The sequence below is a fragment of the Plectropomus leopardus genome, chromosome 20 (assembly GCF_026936395.1).
Source record: "Plectropomus leopardus strain MGB_pleo_1.0 chromosome 20, ASM2693639v1, whole genome shotgun sequence".
NCBI lineage: Eukaryota > Metazoa > Chordata > Actinopteri > Perciformes > Serranidae > Plectropomus > Plectropomus leopardus.
In genome coordinates, this window is record NC_142195.1 from 15458347 (window position 1) to 15479429 (window position 21083).

Here is a 21083-nt window from a genome sequence, read left to right on the forward strand (position 1 = left end):
AAAATAAATCTGCTCATTTTTAATGATTGATTTATTATTCAAGTCTATGCCAAACATTCATTTCATTCGCATTCATTGGTTTTTGCTTCTTTGTTTTGAGGATTTGTTTCTCTTTGTTTTGTGTGATAATGAATTAAATATCTTTTGATTTGGGGACTGATTTGAAGATGTCACTTTAGACTCTGGGAAATTATTACGGGCATTTTTCAGCAGGTTTTGGCAATATAAAGACTAAATGATGATTCAGATGAAGAAAATAACTGGCAGGTTTCCAAACATTCATTACGACAGTCAGAGCATTAATATAGCAGTAAACAACTGTTTGCGGTGTTCGATATAGATGAGTAATGTCGTCCCGAGCGTCAGTGTGGGTTGTTATCCGAGCTTCTCTGTTATTTGTAAGCCATGTGTATCCCAAAGGCCAGCTAAACGCCAGTGCTCTGCACTGCACTCATGCAGTTTTAAGGGTTTTTTTTAAAGAAATTGTTCCAGTTTCAAGGGGTTAAATACTAAGAAAGTCATCCAGCCAGATTTTAATGGTTAGTGGTTAACATTTTAATGGTACTTTTTCTTTTGTTTGTACAGGAATAGGAAAGAAAGAGCTGATTCAGATGAGTTGGGGATAATTCATTAAGGATCTGGTTGTGATTAGAGGTTATTGTGTTAGAAATATTGTCAAATGTGAGAATAAATAATAAAAAACTTAATGGCTTGAAGTTGCCGAGGACTAAACTAAGGGCTTGATGAGACGACGAAGAGGAGATTAAGGGTGTCGTGATCAGCCTGTCATGTGTGTTTTACATTCTCGTCAAATCTAAAACATTATCAACCTAGTGTGAAACTGTGGAGTGCAGATGTAGAGAACAACGTACTTAAAAGAGCTCTTTGACGGCGGTGGTTAAGATTTCATCTGCCCTGAATGTATTTTCCACGTCTTTTTGCAGCCTCAGTGAGAGCTTCTTCATGGTCAAAGGAGCCGCCCTCTTCCTCCAGCAGGGCGGCACCGCGCAGGGACCAAAGACCCCGACTCACCACAAGCATGCAGGTATGAACAAAAACATGCACAGAGGAAGCTTTGTTTCTTGTTTTTTTTTTTTTTTTTTTGCACAAACGAGCTCCAGACAAAAGGAAAATTGTATTTGCTGATGTGGCTTTTCTCTCCGTGGGTTTGTCTGTGTTTATTCTGAACTGGTACCTGGCTGGTTCTGACCTGAAGTGACCTACAGAGGACACTCACAAATCAGTGGAAACGAGATCAAGTCTCAAGCAGTTTGCTTCAAGCTGTTTCAAAGGCATACAGACAGTATCCGTTCTTTAACTTTCTGAATACTACTTGACATTATTTATTACACAACCATGCTGCTGCCGCTGTTTGTCTGCACATCAAAGTGACGTTAAAGTGTGGCATAATCATGCGCCATCTAAAAATAGAACCCTTCTCTAAGTGCTTTAATATCCATCAGCGAGGTTCTTTAATAGATGCTCACTGTTTGCGAGTTTCTAATCTCACGTCCTCGTTTAGCCTGAAGTCATTTGAGGACGAATGCGGGACAAGTTGAAGTCTGTCGGCGTGTGACTCCGGTGAGCACACCACAGGTCGCAGGGTTTAGACTGGTCTTCATTGAGAGAAATGCACAAGCATTTTTCCTCCCACATGAGTGGAAAACAACAATAAATGTACGATACAAGAAGCTGAATGACCAGTTTGTAGCTGACCTTTAATTTTTTTTTTGTTAAAATTCCAGAAAGTGTTTCTGCAGTGAAGCCTGTTGACGATTAAAGTGTGTATTGTTTTCTCTGCATTTTCTGAACTTGGAAACATTTTTCAGATTTTTGAAGGCAGTTTTCTGTACTGTTGTTGCAGAAAACAGTTTCCTCTGTTATGATGTTTGTTAGCCAGATCAGGTTTAGACATCCAGACTGGGACGATGACTTCAGTAGGTCTACGAACATGTCAGAAATAAGATATAATGAGCTACAGTATGTGTCTCCGTGACTATGTTTACATGCACAGAATATTTCGTCCTTTGTCCTTATTCAAAAAAAGAAAATAATACTCATTCCAAGCAGAAAATGAATATTCCACTAGTCAAGTCAGTTTTTATTTATAAAGCCCATTATCACAAAACGCAGGGCTTCATAGCATTCGACATCCCTCTGCCCTCAGACCCTCACATCGCCTAAGGAAAAACTCCCCAAAAATGCATGCTCTGTTTAACACACTCCAAAATGTCGTCAAAATATTTAAAAGTATCAAAGTTTCCCACAGATGGAGGATTTGTTCAGCCATACAAACAGCCTCTCTCTTTCATTCCCTTCAACCACTTTCTTAAAAAGGTTAGCGCTGCGCTATTTGTGCATATCCAAAAATCTGTCAGTCTTTCACGTTTTACAGCAGGTGTGTTTTTCTGTCCCTGACATTTGGGCTTTACTTTGGGCCATGTGTCCACCCAGTTTGACAAACTGTCACAGAACTGGTTTGTGTTCATGACTCCAAACAGAGCTGACTGTGAACGGCAAGACGCTGCGTGTCACAAACAGTAAAAAATCCAAATGAGACGCATATTCTGACTGCAAAGAATAATCCAAAGCTGCTTACATGACCCACATCAAATTCAGAATATTGTCATATTTGAAGTAATACTGGAATACAGGATGTTCATGCAGTTTCCTGTGAGGTCTGACAGCGTTTTTTTTCCTTTCAGGTGATTTACCTCAACACCTGCAGGTCATGTTTAAGATCCTCCGGTCTGAAGATCGCATTAAGCTGGTCAGTGTATTAAATACATATAACGGCTTCATCATTTTTATGTTTTGTTTAAAAAGTATTTTGATGGTATGTGTTGTTTGTGAAGGTGCTGTATAGTTGAAGTTGTTTGTAGAGCCCGATCGATACTGCATGCTGTGGGCTGACGTAAATCTGATATTAATATATAGGCCAATATTCTGTCTAACTATATTTATTTATATCTATTTCTATATATATATTTATCTATTGATCTAAAAAATGCAATAATCTCCCAAATATGGTTATCAAAACCATAAACTTTATTGTCAAAAATGACATCAGTGCTCTAGTTGTTTCCTTTAATCACCTTTATTGAATAGAAGCAGATAAAAATCGAAGAAACCACATATTGTCCAAAAAAAAAAAGTGAACCAAAATTGAACCATCAAAAAAAATTAAACTAAAAAAAGACAAAAAATCCCAAAGATTTTAATAAAAATTAGTAGACAAATTCTCAAATATCTAGTAATAATACACTTTTCTAATCATTCACATGTTCCACAGACTGCATTAGACTAAAAAAAATATTAATAAAAAAAAAGAAACACCATTTGAGAAAGGTGTCCATTTCCGGTTATCATGCACTCACATGTTTTTGCACTATAATTGCATGAAACACGAGTAAATACCGCACATAGCTATCCTTTTGTTCCTCAGGCTGTACGGCTGGAGAGCGGCTGGTCAGACCGGGTGCGCTACATGGTCGTCATCTACACCAACGGCCATCAAGACACAGAGGAAAATATCGTCTTGGGAATGGACTTCACTGACAAGGACAGGTAATTAATGTCTCTGCAGCCTCAGATTTAGTGCCATTAAATGTCATTATTAGATCTGTTAAAATGTAAATCTTTGCGATCTACAGTAAAAACTGCTCTATTGGGATGGTGCTGCCACTGTGGAGTGATACCAACATACATTTAGACGGAGATGGGTAAGTTTCAAGATTCAATACTTTATTGTCATATCGACGTAATCGATTGGAATTTGTTTCAGTGAGCTCCACGCACAGACAAAAGAAACACTCCAAATACATTACACGGATAAAAACAAATGCAGGAGCTACATATTTGGTAATTGAAATATCAATGATTATTTGATTAATTATTATTGCATATTGGATGCTGGAGCGATATAAGCCCAGCGAGTTGATTCTTGGCCCCGCCCGGCTCAGTAGAGGGTGGCTGCAGCACCCGCTCTATACGAGACAACGTATGCAGCCGCACAGTGTTGACTGCTGCGAAACGTTGATTTTGATTTATCATGAAGTACCTAATGTTGATTATATTGTCAACAATCTGCCATGCTCCACTCCGCTGAGGTTGTTTTATTTTAAAAACAATGGAAATAAATCTTTGAAATTGAAATCATTGGATGGCACTTGTGCGCGTCAGACCTGGATTCATGTGCTTGGGAGCTGCAAGAGGACCTTTGAATTGAAAAAAGGATTGCTCTTTTGAAAAATACATAAAATAAGTTAAATCCAAACCGTAACAAAATGAAAAAAGTACAGCAGCACTATTAAAACAAGCAAATTAATGAATAAAAACAAATAAAATAATAAACACAATCAAACCTGTGGGGAGGATAAGCAGCAACGTCAGCGACCCACAGAAAGAGTGCAATAATAAAAACACTGTTTTACAGCACCGTGATTAAAACAGATAACCTGAAGCGCCAGAAGTGTTAAGTAGGCGAACTGCTGTGTGCAGTTCGTCTTTCCCCAAAACAGGTATCACTTAAATCATGTGGCTGATGAAACTGAAAATGTTCTCCTTGAAAGTGCACACCTGTAAAAGTGAAGCAGGAGTTTCAAATGCACCTTTCTGCAGGCCTCCTGCTGCGTGTTTGCGGTGCTGTCTGCCTTTTGGGTTTTGTTGCCTGCTGGTGGCAGAGGAGTGTATTACATGCATTTTTCTCTCTGTGGGAACAGTTCTTGCTGACCTGTTAACATTGTCTCTGTGTGCTGGAGGAATGTTCCACTGGTTTTTGTCCCGAATAGTCCCCATGAACGAGCCGTGTCCAGTCTGTGTTTACATCCCTCGTCTCCACCCAAACTAAACCTCCTTCTCCCTCTCTTCCTCACCAGAGGCTTCAGCGTGAACACGGCAGGACGGTCACATGTCTTCAAGCCTGTATCGGTGCAGGCCATGTGGTGAGTGAAGCCTTCGTGTTTTGCTGGGATTACTGTTGTGTGTTTGTGGTGTGACGGCACAGAGTGGTGAACGTGTGAGATTAACCTAGTTAGCTCAATTATGGGATCAAGTAGCAGCGCCACGAAAAGGTCATAAATAACTTTTAGACGTTGTCCACCTTTGTGCTCTCGGCCCGGTGTAAACCTTCTTCATGAACATCTGCACAAAAGGCCACCAATTGTTTGCCACTCCAGTCAAATCATATAACAGGGTTCCTACGGTCATGTAAAACCTGGAAAAGTTAGTAATTTCACAGACCTGAAAAAGTCATGGAAATACTAGAAATAATTTAAAGTTTTGGAAAAGTTGTGGAATTGTTAACCTTTTGAAACCTGAGAAAAATGGCTTTATTTCTTTTAAAAATGCAAAGAAGGCAATGGTCAACTTATTAGAAGAAATGACCAAAAAAGTTAGCAAGATATTCGTAAAGAAAAAGAGCAAGAAAGATAACTGAAGTGAGCACAGAAAAGGAAAGAAAAAGCAACGCAAAAAAGGAAATTACCTTAAAAATGTGCTTTAAAATTCTAATAATTCTGTGACATAATTTGAAATATATAAACATATATAATAAGTGCTCAAATTATTCAAGTAGAAAAAAGAGACTTAAAGGAACAAAAAATGAAAATGACCTTGGAAAAAAAGTGCTAAAATAAAATAAAAATATTATATTTACATAATTATTTTTTATGTGTAACCTTAGTTTAAATATATTATGATAATAATTGTATTCTGGTTTTTTTCATAGTTATTTAATAATTTTCTAATGATTTTTGCAGCTAATCTTTCAGGTCATCGTTTATCATTTTTTTGCAATTTGCAGGATGTTTCATGCAAACTTGCTAGCTGCCTTTTTTTCCCACATTTGTGAAAGAAGTCAAACCAATTTACTCACATTTCAAGGTTAAAAGGCTTTCGAAAGGCATCTGAACGCAGCACAAGAATATCAATGTCATCCAGGTTTTAATGGGTTAGAAATCATTGAAGGTTTTGGAAAGTCATGGAATTTTGTTGTGTGTAATGAATTTGTTACAGTTATCTTCCACTGATAACCTTCCACATAAGGTAACAACTGTAAATGTATTTTCTGTAGCTGTCGACATTGTATAGCTACATTTTCACGTCAGGTTTTGTTTACCATCATGTTGCCCCTTTTGGGGAAAAGAAACTTGCTGATAAGCAAGAAACAGAGAAGCTTTTGTGTAGAAGGTTAAACAAAACTTTCACACTAAGATTTGAGGCACATGAGAAATTAAATATTCACTGTTAGTTTGGTAAATAGCTAAATGATGCTGGTGACATTTAATACTGATGGAGAGCTTACTGAACTTGAGTGGGAAACAAGTGTTTATACAACAAGAAATGATTGTGTACAAACTTAAAACAGTCGTCAAATTGCTTTGACATCTACAGGAACTTATATGACTGTATTGTTACATAAGCCTTTCCATTTTAAACTACTTAAATACAGTTATGGAAATAGGGAAAAATATTATGGAAAGCTGTGGGACATTTTGAAAATGAATTGGTTGAAATTTGTTGGAGCCCTGTATACACAACGCCATATCATTAAGGAGCTGATTTGTGCGGGAAAAACATTATCATGCAGCCTCTGTGTTTAGTTAGATACAGTAGGTAACTTTTAGTGACATTTTTACTTGACGAGTTACAGAAATGTCAGATTTACACAGGATTGAATGGATGAACTCCACAATTGTTACAAATTACGAGTCTTGTGGAAACAGGGCTTTAGACATTAACATGACTTCTTTGTTGCTGAAATTTCGGACATCATGGAAATGAAAACAACACAAAAAAACATAAATGTGTTAGACAAGACAACCTTAAAAAGTCTTTAAATTCAATTTTGTAAATGTTAAGCCTTAAAAGTCATTAAATAGTCTTACATTGTGAATTTGTGAGGTCTTAATTGCCACAAACATATTATCGAATTTTATTTATCCATCTTTGAATTTATTTTTGTCAAAATGAATCTTCGAAGTCCATAAAATCTTTAATCTCTTTTAATCCTCCTCATACTTGCATTTACCAGTTGGCAAAAATGTAGATTAACTTTACTCACTTTAATAACCATAGTCCTGCATAAAACCCTACCTCTGCGTTTAACCTCACACATCTAACGTATTAACATTTATTTCTGTTATTAAAAATTCAAAAACAAACATACAAGAATAGAACATTTGATAATAATTTTAAATGATAGTCGTCACTGTGATGACACTTTGGGGCCGCTCTTTACTACTGTTTGCTGAGAGACTTCTGACAGTCTTTATCCACATGCCACCTGCTGGTCACTTATCAAAATGACCAATAAACAGCTCTGCCAGGGCCTCTCTCTCTTTGCCCTGATTTTGTTGGAAAGTCTTGGCTCTGCGTCTCTGCAGGTCTGCCCTGCAGGTCCTCCACAAGGCATGCGAGGTGTCACGCCGCTTCAACTACTTCCAAGGGGGCATCGCTCTCACGTGGATGGCCTTCTATGAGAGCTGCATCACCTCAGAGCAAAGCTGCATCAATGAGTGGAACGCTATGACCGACCTGGAGTCCACCCGGCCTGACTCGCCCACCATGTTCGTCGACAGGTGAGGCCCCACGGCCTGCTTTGTGCAACGTAGCAGTTTTGGTTATGACAAAACTGAATTCACAATCTGATGTAATTTAGCTGGAAGAAGATTCCAAACAGTATTTGTCTCACGTGTCCAAACAGATCAGCCGCCGCTGATTTCTAACGTGCCTTTTGTGTGCACGTCTTTGGTCATGGAATAGATTTCAATCCTTTGGACAGCAGCTGTTGTCCCTTTGTCTTCAGCTGTGGAAGCATGTTACACTGTTATGCTAATTTCCATTCAGACAGCAGCACTGATGTGTTGACTCATTATGTGCAGGCCGACCGAGCGAGAGAGAACAGAGTGTCTCATTAAAGCGAAGCTGCGCAGCATCATGACGTTTCAAGACCTGGAGAACATCACCTCGAAGGAGGTATGAGCGAAATCCTAACTTTAGCAATGTGTGTGATTTGCCCTGATCTTTCTAGAATTCTGTACTTAAAGGTTTGAAAAAAGATGCTTGTAATTTTCCTGTTTTATTAATGTAACCGTCAGTAACTGTACACTAAGAAACCTGCAAATCCATTTTGCTTGGTAGCCTTTTTCCCCACACAGACATGTTTTTCATAACAGCATATCACTATTTAATTTACTGTTCAAAATATATAAATTAAAAAACAAAATAAATAAAAAAGGAAATAAATAAAAATAAATAAATAAAAAGAATTACACAGTGACAGTTTTTTTGTAAGTAGATCCTGAGGGTAGATCTTTGTTCTGCAATAAAGATCCAGTGTGTTTCAGTGCTTCTCTGTGCATCACTGTCGGTTTAAGAAAGTTAAGTGTTTCGTGTTCGATCCTCGTCCTCAGATCCGTAACGAGCTGGAGCAGCACATGAGCTGCAACCTCAAAGAGTACAAAGAGTTTATCGACAACGAGATGCTTCTGATCCTGGGTCAGATGGACAAGGCGACGCTGATCTTTGACCACGTGTACTTGGTGAGAATGTTGTTTTACTTTTTTATTTTGTAGTATCTTTAGCTGTTTGAACATTATTTTTCATACCTTTTTTTCCAAGCTAATGCCTTTAGACTGTTTACACTTACCTAAGTAACATATAGTTAAATGTTTACTATGCAGGAAATTTCAGTTATGGCCAAAGCACATGAGGCACAGGTGCAACACATCATGTAGGCGGAGTGGAGTAGGGTTTTTTACCTGCCATGCCAGGGCTGTCCAAACTTTTCTTTACCTTTTAAATCACTGATCATTTTTGCTGTTATACTGAATAGGTTTCTGTCTTTCGGCCTCTGTAGGGCTCTGAGTGGAACGCCTCCAACCTGGAAGAGCTGCGTGACTGCGGGTGAGCTGAGTTTAACTCTAACATATCATACTGTCCTGCTTTAATCTGAAATCTGTTATTCTTATACAGGATTTATTAGAAGTGATGAATGTATATTTTTGCCTGAAACCTGTTTTTATCCATAAGGCACATGTATGATTTTTCAGTTATCATTTAGTCAGTGAAGCAGTGTTGGTAGCTGTTTAGTCTCATTAATTTCAGGTGTTGATTAACAGTTAAAACTAAAAACATGTTTTCAGAGTGGGTTACATCCTGAATGTTACCAGAGAGATTGACAACTTCTTCCCGGGGATGTTCTCTTACCACAACGTCCGCGTGTACGATGAGGATGCCACCGACCTGCTGGCCCACTGGAACGACACCTACAACTTTATTGTCAAAGCCAAGTAAGAAAAAACAATAATATTTAGGACTAATATAGCGCCTTCTAGGTACTCAAAGAAGCTTCACATGAAATGCAAAACAAACAAACAAACAAAGGAAAGGCTGCTGTAGGATGGATGATTTAAGAGAGACATTGTACAGATCATACATGACTCTTATCCAAGAAACAACAGTCAGAACTTCGTCCCCACAGCACTTTGGTATGAATAGATGTGGTCTTTAGTCATCATTTTTAAGTCATCCTAGTCCGACTGACTCACATCATGTATTCTCCCTGCGTACTGGAGCTGCGATCACACAGGACGACACATTTTTCTCGAATGTATGACACAGCTGTGAGTAACAGAGAGAGAGAGACAACTGAAATGGCCGTAAGTCTGGTTGCTATGCAACTGTCTAAGCATGTTAACCTGAGGGGAAAAAAAAGGGATGTTTGTAAAAATAAAAATGGACATGAAGTAATCACCGCAGAATCCTGAAAATCACCAATCCAAAAACAAACACATTTCATAACATGTTTTAATTACTACACTGTCCTAACTGTCACACGCTTGAGACATATAATGGGATGTCAATTATGTATTTTCCGTCCAACAGGAAGAACAATTCCAAGTGCCTGGTGCACTGTAAGATGGGGGTAAGCCGGTCTGCCTCTACAGTTATTGCCTATGCAATGAAAGAGTACGGCTGGTCCCTGGAGAAAGCATACAACTTTGTCAAGCAGAAACGGAGTATAGCTCAGCCAAACGCTGGTTTCATGAGACAGCTGGCAGAGTACGAGGGAATCCTGGACGCAAGGTAAGCAGGTCTACAGTTTTACTAAGGTTAGCACTTTCCTCATCTTTTTTGCTTCTTTTTTTTTACTGTGGTGCAGCCATGAGGTTTCATCTCGGGGGCTTATACTGAATTTCACAAAGCTGCTTTTAAAGGAGCAGCGTGTAAGATGTAGTCAGCTTGATGCGACCATCCTGATCACATGAGCTCAACACTCTGTTTCTCTACCTGGCTCAGTCTGGACCGAAGTGTGGAAGTTACTCGCTTTGACAAACTGCTTCAGCCAAAGCTGACGTGAGCATTAACGTCTGCTCCTCTGTTACACAAATATGGTGTCAGTTATACACAGGGCTCCCACGAATCCTTAGAAAGTCTAAAAGGCATTTAATTAATTCATCTTAAAAATGTAATTCATTCATGTGAAACTGAAACTTTTAACAACATGTACAGCAAGTTCCCAGCAACTTTTTTTTTTTTTAATGAAGTCAAGTAAAAAAATTTAAATTGAAAATGAATAAATAAAAATAGCTCCCTGAGGTTTTACAAAGTAAAAGCTCCTCCCATGCTGACACTTTCTTTTCCATTTTTAATTAATTAATTTTGTTGGAAGCATTTAAATGAAATGCCGATACAAAATGCAAAATGCCAAATATCCACCCAAAAAATCGACCAGGTCGACCCCTATTATACACTACAGAAAATATACTTTTTACATTATATTCCCTTTCTACTTTGAACCTTTAAAGCTGATGGCCGTTACACACACGCTGATGGCTTTAAAACAGAAGTGATGCTTGATGAAACTTTCAGTGTGTCTGTTATTTGCTTCACATGTAAGGAAAAGTATGCTTTGCCTTCACAGTAAACAGCGCCACAATAAGCTGTGGAGGCCTGGAACAGATGAGGAGGGATCAGATGATTTGCAGGCCTCCGGCCACTGTACTGGTGGGGGGGAGACGCCAGTGCTCAGAGGGGAAGAAGCCTGGGGAGGCTGCGGAGCCTCTCCCTGCAGGGGTATGGGTCTGGAGATGGAGCCTCTTGACTCTCTCAACTATAATTATTACTTCAGACGTTTGTCAGACTCTGCGCTGGACAGTGAGCCCTCCACCCCAGTGCGGGGACCCCCTCTGCTCGGTATGGAAAGAGTTTTCATCGAGATTGAAGACGTGGAGAGGGATGCTCTGTTGGAGGACGAGGGGTTCCCCATGGCACATTTAGCCCTGCCAGGAGAGGGCACGGCAGCTCAGACGTGTGGGCGCCTCGACCCGCTGGAGGACATGAGACTGAGGCTGGAGATCAGTACTTTGGAGGAAGAGGATGAGGAGGAGGCCAAGAAAGAGGAAGCTGAGATGGCGGCCTTGGCTCAAACACCTGGGAATTCAGATGGGAAGAGGGCAGGGGACGAGGACGAGAGGACGGAGGAAAGCCGGTTAGGCCTAGCCAACCTGAACACAAACAACAGCAACCGCCTCGCCGCCAAGCGCAGCTGCCCTGCAGCCTTTGACGTGAGTTAAGAAAAAATAACTTTTAACCTTTTAATCAACTTTTAAAAAAACTTTTAATCAGTTTTCTTGCTCTGTTCAGACACCTTTCACAAGCATTAACACTTTCAAAACATGATCAAATTGATAGGATTTCTTTCAAAACCATGGGGAAAAAAGGCAATCAGCAAGTTGGCATGAAATGTCTCACAAATTGCAAAAATTTAGTAAAAGGTGACCTGAAAATTAGCAAAAAGAAAAAAATATATTAGAAAATTATTAAATAACTAGGGAAAAATATCAAGAAAAGATGTTATTATTGCAATACATTTCAAATTTCAAAATTATTGTATATTTATTAATTTAGATTTATTATTACACTATATTATATTAGCATTATTATTATTATATTTATTATTATTATTATTATTATTTCATGGTCATGTCCTGGTTTTCTTGATTAAATAAAAAAATAAAATCTTGTAATTTTTTTGCTAATTTTGGGGTCATTTCTTGTTAAGTTGCTCATTGCCTTCTTTCCGGTTTCGTGAAAGAAATCAAGCCAATTTGTTCAGGTTTAACTGTGGTAAAATTAAGTTTTTTAAAGCTTATTTCATGTCAGAAGCATGTGCAGTTTTATTAACGCTTTGAATATTCTGCATCCCACAGGCACTGACCATGTACTGTTTGTATTTTGCTCCATTTAGGACTGGACCTTTGAAACATAAACAAATTGGTTTGATTTCTTTCAGATTTCTTTCAATAACATACAGAAAAAGGCAATCAGCAACTTGGCATGAAACTGTCTGCAAACAGCAAAAAAATTAGTAAAAGGTGAACTGACAGTCAGCACAAAAAAAGAGGGAGATAACAAAAATCATTAGAAAATTATTAAATAAGTAGGTAAATATTAAGAAAAAAAATATAATTGTTATACCAATATTTTTCAAACTAGGCTACAGAAAAAACTACTTATTATAATAACTAACTTATAATAAGCACATATTTGTTCCTAGGTCATGACCTGTTTTTGTTCTTTTAATTTTCTTTGTAATATTATTTTTCTTTCTTGTTTTTCTCGTTACTGTTTACTTATTTCTTGCCAATTTTTGTAGAATTTTTTGTTAAGTTGCTGATTGTCTGCTTTCCATGTTTTATAAATTAATCATCAAAATTTGCTCAGATTTCAAAGGGTTAACTGTGGTAAAGTCCTTTTTTTTAAAAGCTGGTTTCGTTTTAAATGCATGTGTAATTTTATGAACGTTTTTAATTATTCTGCAGCCGACTGACCATATACTGTTTGTATGTTGCTCCATTTAGGACAGTGCTAGCACAGGAAACCCTTTAAAAGTGAAGCCCTCCTATCAGTCCTGTAAAGACTGCCTGCGTCTACCACAGGGACGGCGCTGTGACCGTCCAGCAGGAGGCCGTTCTCACCGCCTTAACCCCTCCCGCCACTGCACTGTCCCCACCATATGCATAGATCCACCCGGGACCAATTTTGCCTCCTCCTCAATTCTGCAGTCTCTGCAGGCCCCTGCAGTTGTCCCTCCTAACTCGGTCCAGCCCTGTAGTCATCTGTACCGCTGTGCCACCTGCTCCCCTGGTGTCCCACTAACCAGCCGCCTGAAACTGGTCTCACCCATGAGCTGTGAGGAGACAGAGGACATGGATGAACCACAGGGGGACAGCTTGGGAGAAGAGATATCAAAGGAGGGTGCAGGGGCCATTACTGCGACTCCAGCTGAAGGTTTAGAGTTACAGCCTGGTGATGCAGTGGAGCTCCAGCAGCAGGCTCTGGCCCAGCTCCAAATGCCGGGACTGGGTTTAGAGTTTGGCCTGGAGCTGATGCGACAGAGGGCAGAGCAGCTGGAGAAGCTGCCAAGCTTGGCCATGGAGGGCCAGCTCCCAGTGGGGCCCCTGCCTTAACAACAGTGGTCCGGACATGGATGAGATGGAGGAGGAGGCTCACCACTGCCTCCAGCAGGTACACTATAATGGCTGTGAGTCTTTAGAGGACTGCCGCTGTGGTGTCGCACCAGACATGAAGCTCTGCTTTGACCTGTACTGTTATGTCCTGGCCTCATAGCTGCACTGTCACAAGCTGCAACAGCCCTCTCTGTATTTTCAGAGAGTGTCCTGTCATTGTCTGCTGGCATTAAGATCCAGATGAGGTTGTTTTAAACATACGCTAAAGGCTTGAACGCTTCTGGCCAGTTAAGGACTGAAGACTTTCCCTTGTCCTTTCCACTTGTCCCTCAGTTCTGGTTGAGGCCCATATGGTCTCTTCTGAGCCTGCCAGCCCCTCACCACTTCTGCTGAGTTTCCATCTAAAGCTTTCGGTAAGTACCTTTGGAACCAAAAGTAACACCTAAGAGGAGGTACCTAGACCCTGGATCTGTGAAGCGTTTCCACTGCAGAGTACTCGTACATGTAGGCGGGGTTGTTGTCACTCACTGCTCCGTCCAGCAGCACTCGTGATACAGAGTGAAGTCTGCACCCCGTTTAGCGTTCACAGAACGAGGCTGCAGGCTGGAGTGAGGTCTTTCTTAATGGGATATTTGAGAATAGCAGATTTGAGCATTGACGTCGCTCCACGCCTTTTTTGTCCCAGTGAGGATTAGAATATATGCAGTTCACACAATCCAGTCCCAGTTAATATACATTTTTTAAACGCTTGAAGAGCCACTTATTACTAAAAATTTATGTCATCCAAGAGAGACAATAAAAAAACTATAAAATCACTAAATTCGGGGTCACAATTAAGGTGTGCTGATGGATTCAAGTCGTCAACTCATGCACTGAGTGACATTACAAGTAAAGGTTCCACCCTAAAAGTTGACGGCAGTCGGCTCAGTGAATGAAATCATTTTTTCTCAGTCTCCTGCTGCTGCTAGAGGCTGCAAAACATCCTTTTATAGTTAGAGTTTACTAATGTATGTAAAGCTTATCACAGTATGAACAGCAGGTAAAACAAGCCGCAGCTCTGAGCATGGGTGTTGATTCTCTACCAACCAGTGAATTGACTGCAGAGCTTCACCTTTTAGCACCAGATCTGTGTGTAGGTACCCCAAGCAGAGGGGCGACCAAAAGTGGGGACGGTTCCAAAGGTACTAAACATACCATCCACAACTTTTCACAATGGAAACTCAAAAAATGCGCATTGAACGAACAGAAACGACCTGTTGGTGGAAACATCCCATTACAGGATCATCACACTTCCCCACAGCCCAGTGGAGATGAGCGTTATGCTGCCATTTTACCCTCAACAGACAGGTTTGGCATATTCCCAAGACAGGAGACAGCGGTGGTTTGTAAGATCTGGTTGTTCCTTTTTAACTCCTAAGAAAGCTATAGCTAGCACTTTGATGTTGATGAAAAGACCTGAAGTAACATGTCAGTGAACTGTATGTTTTTCAATCAACAGTATTCATGAAGGAGCTCAATGAATGTTTGCAGTTGAGCCATTTTTATTGCATCTCCTCATGTTACCGCTGATAGCTGAATCCTCTCTAACCCTAACTTATGTTTTCCTTGCTGCAGCTGCTTTTGCATTACAAAAGGGCATTTCATGGAAGCATAATCGTTTTTAAGAAAGGATGTGAGCCTTTTTATGCCTCTTTGTAAAGCGTCGTACCTCGGACCACAAGCATCTCGAACTGTTTTGGTCAAAGACTCTTTTTTTTGTCTCTGCTCAGTGACTGGTTAAACCCAGACCTCCTCCGTTAATGTTACTGTAATCATGTGCTTAAAGCTCTCACTTTAGCCCCATGCATGACTTTGCAGTATTAAAAAAAACATATCATCAACATGCTTGGAAGACATATTTAAGTTTTTAAAATACAAAAAGGAAAACTTTTGCCGTTCAGATTTGTCATAGTTTAACCCTTTGAAACCTGAGCCAGTGGCTTGATTTCTTTCACAAATATGGGAAAAAGGCAATGTGCAACTTAAGAAGAAATGACTCAAAATTTAGCAAAAAAAAGAATAATTGTACATTACAAGATATACGAAAAATAAAATGAGGAGAGGTAGATTTTAAAAAAAAAAAAAAAAAATCTTGCAATTTGTAGAACGTTTCTTGCCAAGTTGCTCTTTGCCTCTTTCTCATGTTTTCAAAAGAAATCAAACCAATTTGAAATGCAGCACAAAAAGGGTTAAGTGACAAAAATCATTCATCTGATGGATGATAAATTAGTTGAATGGAACCTAACCCCTTATTTTACGCCTAAAAGTGAAAACAAAGACTGAAGAAATTGTTTAAGTTGTTTGAAGATTCTGCATTCATCCAGTCAGATGTCAGGAAACAGTCAAAAGCTCAAATGCAATTTTATTTTCCACTCTAGAGCCGTTCACTTCCTAATGTAATCAAAGCCATATCATGTTGCCAGGTCCAGTTAATCACTTTGTTGATTTAAATTCTTCTCTTAATTTCTGACCCAATAGGCTTGGGTATTATCATGGTATAACAGTATACGTGGGCATTCAGAAATCCCGAAGGTATGATTTTTAATACTGTTAAAAATACAGACGCTCCTCTCTGTATTAAACCGATACGGAGATGCTGTATTGTAGTGCACAGCTGCCGCCACCAGAGGTCAGTCTCTTGTGTAACAGGTGGCTAAGCTTAGAGAGATGGCGACTGCAAGTGGTGGGAATAACATTACACAAGTAGAAAAGGCGAAAAATGTCTCTGCCTTTGTTTTGGAGTATTTTCCACATATAACTTTATCTTGAGATGACTTCTTCCAACCACAAAAGCAGTTCATTAGCCACGTGATTTTATTCTAACATCATCTCTATTCAGCTGACTGATGTGTCGTATCCGCTGTAGCCACAAGTGTCACCGGATCCTCCAGCTAGAAGGGTGCTTATTTCCTATGTATTTTATCGGCCATAGGTAAACCTAGCAAGCCTTGTCTAAGTAGGCTAATTGCATATTGAAACACAGCATCGTAGGCTAGACAATAACATACATGCTACAATGACCTCTATTACCAGTAGCTGTTTTTGTATGTTTTTTTTTTGTTAACGCAAATACAGTCACATACCATCTATGCCAGTAAAAATCACCAAAGTATGATAAATGGAAAAACAGATGCAGCCCAAGCCTATAACTCAATCTGCATCTGGGTAGTCACTTATCGAAGAGGCTTCTGTGGTAAATATGGCTCATCCAGTTAATTTTTGATCACAAGTAAACTTCCTTTAACTAAAACCACAGAGATTAAAAAGGCACATTACTCAAGTAAATTTAGAACTGGAGCACAACTCTAGTATCCATTCACACAGTGCAGACACTTTCTGTAGCGTTTTCTTTATCGGATTAATCTGAGAAAACTAAAGCAGAAATAGTAGTGGTTCCACTTATTGCTTGCAGTGTAGATCCTTGTGAGTATAATTTATTTATATCTAGTTATTATTATAGTATTATAGTAATTCTGACTTTAAAGTTACCAATTGAAATATTTTTATTTACAGTGTGAAAATGAGAATTTACATTCTGAATTTATCATACTAGATTTCTTTCAATACAAAACAAGTAACCTATAAAGAAACTGCAAAGCCCAGCGTTCACAAGTTTTTTAACTCTTTCCAGTCTTTTCCTCCTCATTTATTTAATTCATTTTGTATATCTTCGGAAAGTTTTAGGCATGTTTTGTTCAAATTGTGCCGCCAATCCAAAGTTGCTGTGCCACAGAGTGTTGCTCTTTAAGTTCTTCTGTTTGGTTAATGTTGTTTTCCTTCGAGTTTTGGCACGCTGGGTGTGCTGAACGATTCGTATGAGGAAAAAGCACATGCGAGTGACTGTGTGTAAAGATCTGAGTGCTTCAGAAGAAATGAAAACTGTGCTAAGAATGAATGCAAATTATTTAATCATCTTTAACCATGGGGTTATTGTTTTTTTATTCTTGGTAGATTTAGGTTTTATTAAGTTATATCAGCAGAAACTTCCACAAAGCACCCTCTGTTTCATCTCCTCGCTTTACTGGACCCCAGGGAGCTGCAGGTTTGCTCCACTAGTTAGATTTAAATAATTTGGTTTTACCTTTAACTCATTCCTTTCCGTCATGTGAGCGTGATGTAACATATGGCACTTACAAAGTTGTTGACAGCATTTGCTACCACAACAAGTAACCATAAGAAAAAAAAGTAACCCTTGCCATTGAGGTGTTAATAAATATTAAAGTTAAAAAAATAATAATAATAAGTCCCTCTAGGATTTTGTTGGTTGTTTTTGTGATTGTTGCCACCTGAAATTCGTGATTTTGTGGCCGCTCTCTACAACCTTGCAATGCATGTTGCAATGTTAATAGGCGAAAATAGTTGCGATGTTGTCAGGGATTCAGGGCTTTGACGAGCGTTCAGTGTTTCCCACAGAACTAGAGTCTGTTTGTGATTGTGAGGATTGTGGGGGTGGGAAGCAGCAATAGCCATTTGCCAATGATCAGCAGTTGTTGCCGCTCTATGCCGCACAGGAGGACCATCCTCATGAGTTGCTCTCCTCCTGCTCTCTCTGCTCGGTCAGCATGAGCTAACATTGCACAGCATGTAATCCCTACACATCATATTTTGAAACTTAGGTAGAAACCCTGCAGCAGAAATCTAACGACGAGCTGTTAACACCGAAATGGCTCGACCCTTGTGAAACTTGTTAATAGCCGTTAGGTAACATCAGCCATGTCTCAACAACAGTTAGCAGAGGGGGTTGAGCAGATCAATATGCTGCATGCAGTTTTACGTGGAGTATGTTTACATGCACAAAATTGTCCTTATTCAGAAAAAAAGGCTTCACTAGACATGTCTAATGAAAATGAAGATTCCACTAACACTTCCATTTACATGCAGCTGTGCATACTCAGATTCACGTGCCCTATGTTTCAATATTACGTCAAAATATGGAAAAGTAGAACAGCAGCAGCCGTTTGTCATGATGCTCCTTTGCATCAAAATAGGATTTGTCACAGTTTCTAGACTTGTTTGACTCCTCTTTCCTTCTTTGACCTTTTTTAAAAGGTCGGTGCTGCGATATTTACACATATCAAAAAACCTCTTGATATCTAAGTCTTTGATTATCTTTTATCTTGTAAGCGGGTGTGTTTCTCCTTCCAACCAGAAATGTGGGATTTTCTTTTGCATGCATGCTCTACTCGACAGCTTTACAAACTGTTGACATGTGGGTTTGAGTAAAACGTATGCGTGATAGCGCACAACAACGATCATAAAAAACGAGAGGCTGTCACATTCTGCAGTAAAAACCTCAGTTGAGACTTATATTCCAAATGCGCTGTATACATGTCCAAATAATGCTCCTAAAACCCAAATAAAACCAGCATACACATTATCCGAAAATGCTAAATTTGAAAAAAAAACTACCTGAATTGGAGTTTTTAAACGGAATATGCTGTTTGTATGACCCGCATCGAATTCAGAATTTTGTCACATTCTGCATAATAGGGCAATACTGGTGCGCGTGTAACCGTAGCCAATCAAATGAAATTTTGTTTGTGCAAAGCAGTAAAATTTGTGGTAAATTTGCAGTGGTTGGACAAAATTGCAAGGTTGTGCAGGATTCACAGGGATTTGCTGAATTGATATTGTGGCAACATTGCAAAATCCTGGAGGGACTGATAAATGCTACAAAGTGGCAACCTAGAGACGTGAGTTGTATCAATCCAGTCATCCCAGTGAGAAGGCAAATGAACTTTATTACTATTAATACGATTCTAATTTAAGCCAGTTGTTCTCAGTGTGTTGACAGGTGGGTCTGATCAGCGTGCTCAGCATTCATGTGATGTTTTAAGCACTGAATCCCTCTGTTTGCGTTCCCAGACCACAGCACTACGTTCAGTTGTTTGCTCCATGTTTTGAATTTGTGTTTGTATTTAAGTGCCTTAACCTTGGCCTTAGCTCTATCATACAGCATCACAGGCATTGCAAAATTTTCTGTGAGTGTGTTGATGGTCTGGCTTTTTGTACATTAACTTCCCTCACTCCCGATAGTAACCATGCTCCTTGCAAATGTATAACTCGGCACAAAATAACAATGTATGCAAACACACATAAGCTCATGCACAGCAGCCTCCTCCACCCCCCAAAACAAAACACACATACTTGATGGACTTCCATTTATTAATAGCCTATAATGATATTGTATTTGTTTGATATTGTTGAAACTTGTGGTACACTGTATTGGTTCAATAGCTGGCTGAAGAACCTTGCTGGAATGAGAACTATCATTTACATGAAAAACATCACATGGGATGGATTTAAGTCTTTGGAAATTACCAGTCTGTATATATTTTTCTCTACAATTTGCCATTGGGTACATTAGCTTGCAGATGTGGTCAATATTAAGAAAAGCACTGATAATGCTACTGTATATTGAGAAGTACTCATAATTAAGTTCTCGTGTTTGTACCACAGCAAAAAAAAAACAACTTTGGGCCATCTCTTATTTAGGCAAATGTCTTCAGGCTTGATTAAAAATGGCAACAATTGATTTTATTTTTTTATATATATTGCATTATTCCCAGGCAGCAGGCATCAAACTGACAATCCTACTTAAGAGCCAGACGTTGAGGACTTTTGTGTGGAAGGATACTAAGACATATTGTAATTTAAAAAGGGGGATCCAGGCATTTATAGAGTGTATTTATAGAGCACAAGTCTGCCCCAAAGCATGTGAGGTTGAGACGAGTGGAAAATGTAGAACATTAAAAACCTACCTGGGAGTAAGATTTTGTTACGTTAATATTTTTTTTTTTTGTTAACTTTTGTGTACTGTACTGTACATTGCCAATGTTCATGTGTAATGCACTTTTTTTTTTTACATTTTGTTAAAATGATGTCCAGTCTACTGTTTATCATGGAAATAAACTATTTCCTCCTGCATAATCCGTTTACTCAGTTAAGTTGATTTGCTGTGCTTGCAGCTCAACAGTTACCGTCATACTGTCTTCATTGTATTTACACAAAATGGTAAAAAAAAAAAAAAAAAATCAATATCTTTAGATTTTCTGCAGAACAGTGATACTCAACATGGAACCTGACAGGGTACCCTGGTGTCTCACCCATCATTCTCCAATTCACAATTTAAAAAGTAATTTATTCCAGAGTATCTGTGGGTCTTTAAAAAGACTTAAAATGTCTTATATTAAATTTTCTAAATATTAGTCCCCAGAAGTAATTAAATAGTGTTTACCTTTGTTGGTTAGGTTTTAATTGCCACAACCATTTTATTGAATCTAATCTATCCATCTTTTGATTACTCTTTGTGAGAATAAGTCAAGCTCTTTTGTGCATCATCAACATTTTTTATGTTACAAATCTGTAAACCTGCCACTGAATCTAAAGTAGTTTTACTTTATACTGATTTAACCCATTTTAAGACAAAAGTAATCCTGAAAAAGTCTTTAAAAGCACCATGGTCAGAGGTTGTGTCCTTGCTGTAGTGGCCGCTGGTTCGATTTTGGCCTCGGCCCTTTGCTGACCCCTATCTCTCACACTAAGCTTTCTTATCAATTTAAGGTATAA

General features: G+C 38.9%; 1 protein-coding gene across 2 annotated transcripts in view; it reads left to right on the forward strand.

Moving 5' to 3' along the window:
• LOC121959796 (protein phosphatase Slingshot homolog 1) overlaps window positions 1–20438 on the forward strand; it is a 28286-nt gene extending 7848 nt beyond the window's left edge. For both annotated transcript variants that reach the window (XM_042509289.2, XM_088070573.1), the window contains 13 exons: window positions 945–1045; window positions 2706–2770; window positions 3446–3567; window positions 3654–3722; window positions 4878–4943; window positions 7386–7580; window positions 7884–7977; window positions 8415–8543; window positions 8861–8907; window positions 9147–9293; window positions 9889–10089; window positions 10928–11570; window positions 12867–20438. In XM_042509289.2, coding sequence (XP_042365223.1) covers window positions 945–1045; window positions 2706–2770; window positions 3446–3567; window positions 3654–3722; window positions 4878–4943; window positions 7386–7580; window positions 7884–7977; window positions 8415–8543; window positions 8861–8907; window positions 9147–9293; window positions 9889–10089; window positions 10928–11570; window positions 12867–13475 — 2488 coding nt within the window. In that variant the 3' untranslated portion in view covers window positions 13476–20438. The remainder of the gene's footprint in view (window positions 1–944; window positions 1046–2705; window positions 2771–3445; window positions 3568–3653; window positions 3723–4877; window positions 4944–7385; window positions 7581–7883; window positions 7978–8414; window positions 8544–8860; window positions 8908–9146; window positions 9294–9888; window positions 10090–10927; window positions 11571–12866) is intronic.
• Window positions 20439–21083: the final 645 nt, after the last annotated feature.